General features: G+C 43.3%; 1 protein-coding gene and 1 non-coding gene across 3 annotated transcripts in view; both read right to left on the bottom strand.

Moving 5' to 3' along the window:
• Positions 1 to 5,482: 5,482 nt before the first annotated feature.
• LOC119262698 lies at positions 5,483 to 5,642 on the bottom strand. Its single transcript, XR_005129839.1, has one exon. It is a non-coding gene; the product is annotated as a U1 spliceosomal RNA (small nuclear RNA).
• A 1,710-nt stretch (positions 5,643 to 7,352) lies between these two features.
• Positions 7,353 to 11,522, bottom strand: part of diras1b (DIRAS family, GTP-binding RAS-like 1b) — a 20,024-nt gene continuing 15,854 nt past the window's right edge. For both annotated transcript variants that reach the window (XM_037545208.1, XM_017682622.2), the window contains exon 3: positions 7,353 to 9,726. In XM_037545208.1, coding sequence (XP_037401105.1) covers positions 9,439 to 9,726 — 288 coding nt within the window. In that variant the 3' untranslated portion in view covers positions 7,353 to 9,438. The remainder of the gene's footprint in view (positions 9,727 to 11,522) is intronic.

Here is an 11,522-nt window from a genome sequence, read left to right as displayed (position 1 = left end):
CAGGCTTTAGCAGAGCTCAGTAACACTGAGATTAATAACCGATCACATTGATTTATCAGTCTACTCAGGCTTTAGCAGAGCTCAGTAACGCTGAGATTAATAACCGATCACATTGATTTATCAGTCTACTCAGGCTTTAGCAGAGCTCAGTAACGCTGAGATTAATAACCGATCACATTGATTTATCAGTCTACTCAGGCTTTAGCAGAGCTCAGTAACACTGAGATTAATAACTGATCACATTGATTTATCAGTCTACTCAGACTTTAGCAGAGCTCAGTAACGCTGAGATTAATAACCGATCACATTGATTTATCAGTCTACTCAGGCTTTAGCAGAGCTCAGTAACGCTGAGATTAATAACCGATCACATTGATTTATCAGTCTACTCAGGCTTTAGCAGAGCTCAGTAACACTGAGATTAATAACCGATCACATTGATTTATCAGTCTACTCAGACTTTAGCAGAGCTCACTAACACTGAGATTAATAACCGATCACATTGATTTATCAGTCTACTCAGACTTTAGCAGAGCTCAGTAATGCTGAGATTAATAACTGATCACATTGATTTATCAGTCTACTCAGGCTTTAGCAGAGCTCAGTAACACTGAGATTAATAACTGATCACATTGATTTATCAGTCTACTCAGGCTTTAGCAGAGCTCAGTAACACTGAGATTAATAACCGATCACATTGATTTATCAGTCTACTCAGGCTTTAGCAGAGCTCAGTAACGCTGAGATTAATAACCGATCACATTGATTTATCAGTCTACTCAGGCTTTAGCAGAGCTCAGTAACACTGAGATTAATAACTGATCACATTGATTTATCAGTCTACTCAGGCTTTAGCAGAGCTCAGTAACGCTGAGATTAATAACCGATCACATTGATTTATCAGTCTACTCAGGCTTTAGCAGAGCTCAGTAACGCTGAGATTAATAACCGATCACATTGATTTATCAGTCTACTCAGGCTTTAGCAGAGCTCAGTAATGCTGAGATTAATAACTGATCACATTGATTTATCAGTCTACTCAGGCTTTAGCAGAGCTCAGTAACACTGAGATTAATAACCGATCACATTGATTTATCAGTCTACTCAGACTTTAGCAGAGCTCAGTAACGCTGAGATTAATAACCGATCACATTGATTTATCAGTCTACTCAGGCTTTAGCAGAGCTCAGTAACGCTGAGATTAATAACTGATCACATTGATTTATCAGTCTACTCAGGCTTTAGCAGAGCTCAGTAACACTGAGATTAATGACCGATCACATTGATTTATCAGTCTACTCAGGCTTTAGCAGAGCTCAGTAACACTGAGATTAATAACTGATCACATTGATTTATCAGTCTACTCAGGCTTTAGCAGAGCTCAGTAACACTGAGATTAATAACCGATCACATTGATTTATCAGTCTACTCAGACTTTAGCAGAGCTCAGTAATGCTGAGATTAATAACTGATCACATTGATTTATCAGTCTACTCAGGCTTTAGCAGAGCTCAGTAACACTGAGATTAATAACTGATGATGATGGTGATGATCATTAGGATGAAGACGATGATTAGGATGGTGATGGGAGTGATCATGATGATGATGGTGATGATCATTAGGATGAAGATGATGATTAGGATGGTGATGGGAATGATCATGATGATGATGGTGATGATCATTAGGATGAAGACGATGATTAGGATGGTGATGGGAATGATCATGATGATGATGGTGATGATCATTAGGATGAAGACGACGATTAGGATGGTGATGGGAGTGATCATGATGATGAAGATGATGATCTTTAGGATGAAGATGATGATTAGGATGGTGATGGAATGATCATGATGATGATGGTGATGATCATTAGGATGAAGACGATGATTAGGATGGTGATGGCAGTGATCATGATGATGATGGTGATGATCATTAGGATGAAGACGATGATTAGGATGGTGATGGGTGTGATCATGATGATGATGGTGATGATCATTAGGATGAAGACGATGATTAGGATGGTGATGGCAGTGATCATGATGATGATGGTGATGATCATTAGGATGAAGACGATGATTAGGATGTTGATGGGAGTGATCATGATGATGATGGTGATGATCATTAGGATGAAGACGATGATTAGGATGGTGATGGCAGTGATCATGATGATGATGCCGACAATGACGATGATGGAGGTGGGCCTTGCATCCCACGATGACATCATCATCCCATCAGTGGAACACTGGAGGCCGTGTGCTGTGGTGATAAAAAAGCGGTGGCTAGCGCGTCGTTACCATGGAAACCACATTTAGCGCAGCACTGTAGGGCAGCTCACACACACACACCGTACACACCAGAGACAGCAGAGAGGCGCAGCGGCTGGGTTTATAGAGATTTTATTAAGAAAGTGGTTCATCAGAGATTTCTCTTTATTATCTATTAGCGTCATTATTTATCATTTATCTCAATCACACACGGCATGTCCAGCGGTTTCGGAGTGTGGGTGACGAGCGCACTGCGTCTGTGAGAGGAAGACTCTTCTACACTGATGGGCTTTGAGAAGGAGCTTCAAACTGAAAACACTGTACAGTAAAAAAAAGGTTTAAAAATGAAACAACGTAATAAATTCACAGTTTTGTTCTTTGTCGTCATGCAGGCGCAGTGTGATGGGCCTCAAACGCCGCCTGAGCGTTTAACTCGGAGTTCGTTCACACCGAGGCAGACCAGCGCAAAAGCATTGCTACATGCTCACCACAGTGGGACCTTCAGAGAAGGTCTAATGGTTTCTATGATGCACGTTAATCTAATTTTATAGTCGTTTATATTTAACAGAATCATCAGCGTGTTGTAATTAAACTCTCTAAGCATTGCAGTAATATTCTTATTTCACTGTTAAACTAGGCGGTTAAAATCCAACAGAAAATCGCCCAATCAGAATTGTTCTCTCTGTGGTAGATGCTCTCTCATTGGTTAGGACTTCAGGAGCTGCACTGAAGGCCTTACACAACAGATTAACTACCAACACGATTAGGAAGCGACAGAGGAACCAGCCAATCACACTCTGATTCACAATTTTGTACTCTGGGACTTCTGGAGGTTCTAGAAACGTCCTTGTCTGTGAAAGTGCACTGTAGTCTAAGCAGTGTTCCGGTTAGTTGCTAGGTATGGAAAACAGCGGCGGCGGCTCTATGCAGGACTCTTTACTGAAAGAGCCTCTGTAACACGGATACACACAAGATCAGATATATGACAATGACTGACTGTCACAGGCGTCGGGTAAAACACGCGGGACGTCTTTTACTACCTTCAAACGTCTGCATAATCTAGAACGGCCAGAAACGTTCGCTGTGCACCGGCGTTAGCTCAGCATAAGGGTACTAGCAGGAATTAGCATCATTACAGAGACTTTTCCATCGTTTTTTAATGTTTTTGACATTTACAGCCCAAACTGGAGGCCCAGCTCTGATACTCAGCGAATCTTAGTGTTCACAGCTACTATATGCACTATACTTTTACACGGCACACTGCTGGGGCACTGGCAGAAATGAGCGTCGTCATAGAGATAACCCTCCTTTTCTGACCGAGGGTCATGTTTATGGGCCGGTTTACAGGCCTAGCGCCAACAGTCACAGTTCAACGCTGATGCTTCAGTCCATGTTTGTAGCTGACAGTGAGTCAGAATCCACAGAGTCAAGACTATCAGAGGTTCTGAACATCTCCACACACTTTGAGATGATGTAGGCGTGCAGTTAGCACCATGCTAATTGCTAAAATAGGTCAATGCTCTGGTTAGCTACATTAGCCTCACAGCTCCAGTGTCAAAACTAAAGAAGCGCACACGTTCTGGTTGATTGAATACGTCTGGGGTAACATTTTCACCAAACTATCGCTTTAACATGCCGTTTTGGAGGGTTTGGAGGGTCATGAGGGTTTGAAAGGCTCATATCAGCATCTATTAACACATTTACAGCTATTTACACCAATGGCACGTGTGTGATTTAGAAAAGATGGTGAAACAAGAATGACGTCCTGAAGATTAGTGACATCACAACGAAAAACAAGCAGTCTTCCACACAGCCCACCGATGCAAGATGGCGTATATTACAGTATATCGTCAACATGTTCTAAATTGTAAACAGAATATGTGGGTAATATAGATAATACCTTTAACTTTGGATAGCAGTGTTGTTGGTAGCCAATCTAAGCACAGGTAGGTGGAGTTTATGTAAATATGAATTTATCTGTAACCAAATTTGTAGCACCATCATCATCATCATCATCATCATCATCATCATCATCATCTGCAAGAACAATTAAAAAATAAAATAAAATAAGCACAAATAAGAGACGTAAACCATCAGAGCGGTTTGGTGTGAAACGCTCTGTTCTAGATAAACTTACCGAGTCAGAGCTGTTCACAGTGGTGGTGATGGGAACCAGACATCCCCCTCTAAAAGCTCCTCACAGTGGTGGTGATAGGAACCAGAAGTCCCCCTCTAAAAGCTCCTCACAGTGGTGGTGATGGGAACCAGACGTCCCCCTCTAAAAGCTCCTCACAGTGGTGGTGATGGGAACCAGACGTCCCTCTAAAAGCTCCTACAGAAAGTTCCTACATGAACTGGTTCTGAATTCACTGCCTGATGACTGAGACGCTGTTTTATGAGAGTTTAGAGAACTTCAACTCCATTCATGGTGGAGGGAGACATGCAGGGCGCTGTGCGGCAAATTAGTCCCCAAAGAAAACTCATTATTCCAGATTTTCCACTGTTTTCCATCATCAACATTCCATATAAGCTCAGAAGACTTGTGTAGGTTCTCTGGTGGTTCTGGATGGTACATAAAGTGTCTATATCTGTGTTGTAGTCATGGCGACGCCTGGTTCCCATCACCACCACTGTAAAGACGTCTGAACCGTTTCACTCCAAACCCTCTGAACCTCTGATTACCCCTCACACACTGAGTTATGGAGGAATGTTGGGAAAATGGGTGGAGTTCTCCTTGAAGACAGTAATAGACTAAGTCCCAAAAACGTTTGAGTGAAACAATAAAAAAGACGGTAAAACACACAAAAGCAGGTTCTTCAGGGGTTCTTTAGCGAAGTGAATGGTTATGGAAATGTTCTTTGAGTTTGTTTATTTAATAACACGTTCACTCTATACATCACAAAATTGTCAAAACGGTTCCAATAGCAGAACCTTTTTTGGTGCTAAACAGAACCATTTTTACAGCTTTTCTTGTAAACCCCTGCCTTTACTAAAGAACCACTGAGGAAGCATTTTTAAGGGTGTATGTATTCTTAGCAAAATGGTTCTATATAGTACTGAAAAACTGTGATACTTTGACTTTATATCAGAACTCAGAAATATTAGCTTCCTTCATTAGCCTGTTAGCGTAAGAGAGCGCCGTGTAAAGTTAGAACCATCAGCCATCGGCGACCTTCCGGTTCCCTGACCTCCAGACCACGACTGCCCCTAAACTTGTCAGGGGGGAAGCGAATGCAGTCCCCCACTACCAGAAATTATGCAGTTGAGATTCCTGCATTTGGGGAATTCGCAAGGGTCAGCACCACCCAAGCGCAGTGGCAGAGCCTCGCCTGGGTGGACGCCTTCGTGATCACGGCATAGCGCCTGCCAGGTGAGGTAATACAGCCTCACACTGACCTGTGGCGCTGACGATGGCGTCAGTGAGACTTTGTGCCTTGACCTGAATCAGGACTTCAAGGGTTTTATTACATTTCATTACATTAGACTGATCAGTGAACAGGCCGGATTAGCGCTGTAAGCTATCAGAGGCTCAGTGGGATTAAAGAGCAGTGATCTTTATACATAAACAAACTCAAAGAACATTTCCATAACCATTCACTTCGCTAAAGAACCCCTGAAGAACCTGCTTTTGTGTGTTTTACTTTTTTATTGTTTCACTCAAACGTTTTTGGGACTTAGTCTATTACTGTCTTCAAGGAGAACTCCACCCATTTTCCCAACATTCCTCCATAACTCAGTGTGTGAGGTGTAATCAGAGATCCAGAGGGTTTGGAGTGAAACGGTTCAGACGTCTTTACAGTGCTGGTGATGGGAACCAGGCGTCGCCATGACTACAACACAGATATAGACACTTTATTTACCATCCAGAACCTCCAGAGAACCCACACAAGTCTTCTGAGCTTATATGGAATGTTGATGATGGAAAACAGTGGAAAATCTGGAATAATGAGTTTTCTTTGGGGACTATTTTGCCGCACAGCGCCCTGCATGTCTCCCTCCACCATGAATGGAGTTGAAGTTCTCTAAACTCTCATAAAACAGCGTCTCAGTCATCAGGCAGTGAATTCAGAACCAGCTCATGTAGGAACTTTCTGTAGGAGCTTTTAGAGGGACGTCTGGTTCCCATCACCACCACTGTGAGGAGCTTTTAGAGGGGGATGTCTGGTTCCCATCACCACCACTGGGAACGGCTCTGACTCGGTCAGTTTATCTAGAACAGAGAACCCGCTGTGACTGACTCTGTTTACAGTTTAACCAGTAAGTTATACAGAAATTTTGAAAAATGGGTGGAGTTCCCCTGTAACTGCAGTCGGAAGCCTGTTGGGGCTCCTCTGCAGGTGCTGTGGAGGTCATTAGTTATCTGGGACACATGCTAAACTGAACCTGCTCCGAGTCAGGAGGCCTCGCTCTTGGCTGAAGCTCCAGAAACAGAGCAGCGCTACATAAATCACACCGAGAATAACCGGCGGCCAATAAACGGGCCTGTTTACGGCCACCTGCCTCTCGCAGTCCAGTGTCCCGTAGTGTTGGAGGTGGATGCTAATTATTCAGCAAACGTATAGGACGGTTTACATCAGCAGTTCTTTCTCAAACTGCAGGCACGACGGTTTTTCTAACGATCTGTTTAGCACGAGCCGCTCCTGCAGTGCTGTGGAAACGCAGACTGAACACCTGCAGTGGGGATGCAGTGAAGACGGAGGCAGGATCTGATGTATATGATGAACAGTGGGTTTATATAGATAAGGTGGAGATGATGCTGATGTTCTTTACCCCCTACACAGAGCCAATTTAGCCCTGTGGAGAAACACAGTATGACATATATAAATATAAATATAAATACGTATATATATATATGTATATATGTGTGTGTGTGTGTGTGTGTGTGGGTGTGTGTGTGTGTGTGTGTGTGTGTGTGGGGGTGTGTGTGTGTGTGTGTATATATATATATATATATAATTTTTGATTTGCATGTAAAGGCCAGCTGCCATTTTCCAACTTTTCCAAATGTTTTTGTCCAGAAAATAAACATGTAGTGCATGAAATGTTCCTGACCAACAGCAGCGTCAGCGCAGGGAGTCAAAGCTCCGGTAATAATTATTGTATTCGTTGGTTTTAATGGCAGTTCAAATTAATCGTGTATCATTTCTTTGTTTTTTTGTAAATATTGTGATATACTATTTATTTCATATTGCCCAGCCATAACACTGCATGTAATAGTTTCTAAGTGCCATTAGGCTAACAGATCCTCCACAGAGGCACAGTTCTCCCTATTTTAATATGTATTGACTGAATTTGACATTTTATTTGTATTGCTTTGCAATATCTAAGAAATTGTGCACTAAAATTAGCGGAAAATGCCAGATTTAAATTTATTCATTTACTTTCACTGAGAAAATCTCCCATACATTAACAAAACCTCCTATATCCATTTTTCTGTTTTAGGCATAATGTGAAAAATTCCCTTTACATCGTGTGTAAATTCCATGATGAATGGACCAAAAGAAACGGCCCAAAATGACTTGGAAAAAATTCCAAGTTCCATTAAAAGTAAAGTAGGTTTTTTCCTTCTCCTGTAAAGTTCCTGTTTTGGAGATACGAGGTTTTGTTCCAACAGCAACATTATATTTATATATATATCTCATTTGCTGTTTGAAGCCCCAGCTGCCTTTATACTGTGTGACCAAAACATTATGAATGGAGAATTAAAGAAGGTTCTGTAATGTACCAATCGGGAGACTCCAGGTTTCTTTATGAGGGTGACGATGTATAAATACTGTCATTATGATCTGACAGCGGTGATGGTCGTGTGTCCTGAGTAATGAAATAAAATATTTCATTATTTCAAAGTCATAAGCAGAGACAGTGAAATGGACAGCAGTACAAACTGGCCGGAAACTCGGAACAAACGATGAGGATGACCATGAGGATGACCATGAGGATGACCATGAGGATGACCATGAGGATGAGGATGACCATGAGGATGCTGATGAGGATGGCGATGAGGATGAGGATGACGATGAGGATGCCGATGAGGATGGCGATGAGGATGAGGATGACGATGAGGATGCCGATGACGATGCCGATGCCGATGAGGATGATGTAGTAAAGTATAACAGCCATTTTTCCTGCTGACTTTGGTTCCCTGTTGATGTTCTGAGGGTCATTTCTGTCTTGGTGATCCAGCAGCGTCCACAGCACTGCATCCATCGTCCATCAGGAGCGTCTACGCTTATCCGTGTCCTGCGTCCGTGAGGGTGGAGGAGAAGCCGTCTGGTTTCTCTGTTATTCTCTGTTTGAGCCACTTCAGTTCACACACGTCTCTGGAACGAACGCATGAGGTCAGACAAAAACCCTGATGTGCAAATAAAGCTGACCGGTCGGTCCAGCCCCGCGCGGTCCAGTTCCTCAGAGAGTTACACTACAGGCCACTAAAGTCCAGGAGGCTCACCATTAAAGCTACGTTCACATTGGCCTTATTGCTGAAATGTGTGAATTGCTGAAAAAACACCTGAAAGACGTTTTATCATCAAGTTAGCTGCTAACGTTAGCCTCTACGACAGGGGATGATGACCACAGTGATACGTGCATGTGGAAAAAAATTTAAAACATTGAACTGACCCAAGCTCCGCCCACAAATGAGTTCCTTTAGGCCGTGTTTGGACTGACAGCCCAAATCTGAATTTTGGCAAATTCAGCTTGAATCCAGGTTAATTTGACAGTTTGAACAGGAAAAAACCCACAATGTGAGTCCAATCAGATTTCACGGATGTGTGTCCACATTTAAAGGCGTCCTTTCAGCTGATTTGGCTGCTTTCTCAAATTACAGGCCACTCCAGTATTGAAACACTGCTGAGCCGGACTGTGTGCTTGTAGTCGACACCAGCCTGGTTGGAAAGAATGAATTAGCCATGTCAGCTCAATTACGCTACTGAAACCACACTGTGTGGATTTTCACACACAAACACGATAAAAGCGCTGCGGTTTTCTCTGGGCCCAATTCTTTCTTCTGTAAAGCTACAGGAGAACTCATTTGTAGGCGGAGCACGAAAAGCTCAATTCTGATCGGATCTGTTTTGTCACAGTCGCCACGGCAACGTATCAGACATGCATCCCAGAGTCTGAAAGTGGCTGGAATCTGACCACTCTGGGATTTGTTGCGTCTGCCGTCGCGTCTCTACATGACGCTGCACTTCCCCTTCAGTTTATCAGTGCGCTTCTGCTTGTTTGAGCGTTTGCCGTCGATGTTGAGGCTCATGCTGCGTTTCTTCTCCAGGTTGAGCAGCTCCTGGAACAGCTCGGTGACGTTGTGGTTGGTTTTGGCCGACGTTTCCATGAAGGCGCATTTCCACGCCTGGGCCTGGGCCTCACCGTCCTCCATCTGGACCTCCCTCTGAGTCTCGTCGCTCTTGTTGCCCACCAACATGACCGGGATGCCCTCCACGCTGCCCTTAATGGCCAGCACCTAGACCACAACAAAACAGGGGTCATACTGCGTTCACTGCAACACGGAGTGCTGATTCACGGAGGATACGACAGGCTCTACAAATCAACCAGCTTCTTTAGTTTTAGCACTGAAGCGATGAAGCCAACGTAGCTACGAGCAATGGAAGCGTATACCCCGTTTACCAAACGGAGGTTATTAGATTAGGATTTTAGATGCTCTGCGCTTCCTTCTTTAAATTCTGATTTGACTCCTAACTCATCATAATGAGATTCTGATTCCGGCTCACTGACGCAGCCTTACATGCTTTAGCACAGCCGGCTTGGAATAGGAAAGAAGACGATCGCTGATGTACACGTGCCTGCAGTCACATTTTAAGTATATAAAGTAAAAAGCTCGGTTTAACCACCAGCTCAAGGGATGCTAACCGGCTAACTGAGCACCATAATACTTACATTTCCAGCATTTGGCTGACGCGCTGATCCAGAGCCACTTACAATGTGATCATTTTACACAGGGAGCTGAAGGTGGTGTTGGGAGTCTTGCCCAAGGACTCTTATTGGTATAGTGTAGGGTGGTTATCCAGGCGGACTGAACCCCAGTCTACACTACACCAACCACTATATACCCACTACACTACACCAACCGACCGCTATATACCCACTACACTACACCAACCGACCGCTATATACCCACTACACTACACCAACAACTATATACCCACTACACTACACCCACCACTATATACCCACTACACTATACCAACCGCTATATACCCACTACACTATACCAACCACTATATACCCACTACACTATACCAACCACTATATACCCACTACACTACACCAACCACTATATACCCACTACACTACACCAACCGACCGCTATATACCCACTACACTACACCAACCGACCGCTATATACCCACTACACTACACCAACAACTATATACCCACTACACTACACCAACCACTATATACCCACTACACTACACCAACCGACCGCTATATACCCACTACACTACACCAACCGACCGCTATATACCCACTACACTACACCAACAACTATATACCCACTACACTACACCCACTACACTATACCAACCGCTATACACCCACTACACTATACCAACCACTATATACCCACTACACTATACCAACCACTATATACCCACTACACTAACCAACCACTATATACCCACTACACTACACCAACCACTATATACCCACTACACTATACCAACCACTATATACCCACTACACTATACCAACCACTATATACCCACTACACTACACCAACCACTATATACCCACTACACTATACCAACCACTATATACCCACTACACTACACCGACCACTATATACCCACTACACTACACCAACCGCTATATACCCACTACACTACACCAACCGCTATATACCCACTACACTATACCAACCACTATATACCCACTACACTAATACTTCACACTATCCCACAGGCATCTATATCTATATCTAAAGCAGAGCGCCTCCACTACAGTGATGGAAAACACCTTGTGTTTTTAAGTGTAAAGCAGGGCTTTTGGAGCACATTTACTCGACTAGATGTAGCAGTCTGGAGGTTCTCCAGCAGGGGTCACACAAGTCATTTTATACATCACTTAAACACCATGAGCTGAGAACCCTCAAAGAACCATCTTTGTACACTCTTAGCACAAAGAGTACCAAAAAGGGAAAAAGGGTTTGCTGGCTTGTAACAACAGTGGAACACTTTTTGGTGCTATACAGAACCATTTTCACAAAGGTTCTATATAGAACCATATAAACAAAAAAGG

This window comes from Pygocentrus nattereri, chromosome 2, assembly GCF_015220715.1.
Source record: "Pygocentrus nattereri isolate fPygNat1 chromosome 2, fPygNat1.pri, whole genome shotgun sequence".
In the NCBI taxonomy this organism is placed as follows: domain Eukaryota; kingdom Metazoa; phylum Chordata; class Actinopteri; order Characiformes; family Serrasalmidae; genus Pygocentrus; species Pygocentrus nattereri.
This window is presented reverse-complemented; position numbering and strand designations above follow the sequence as displayed.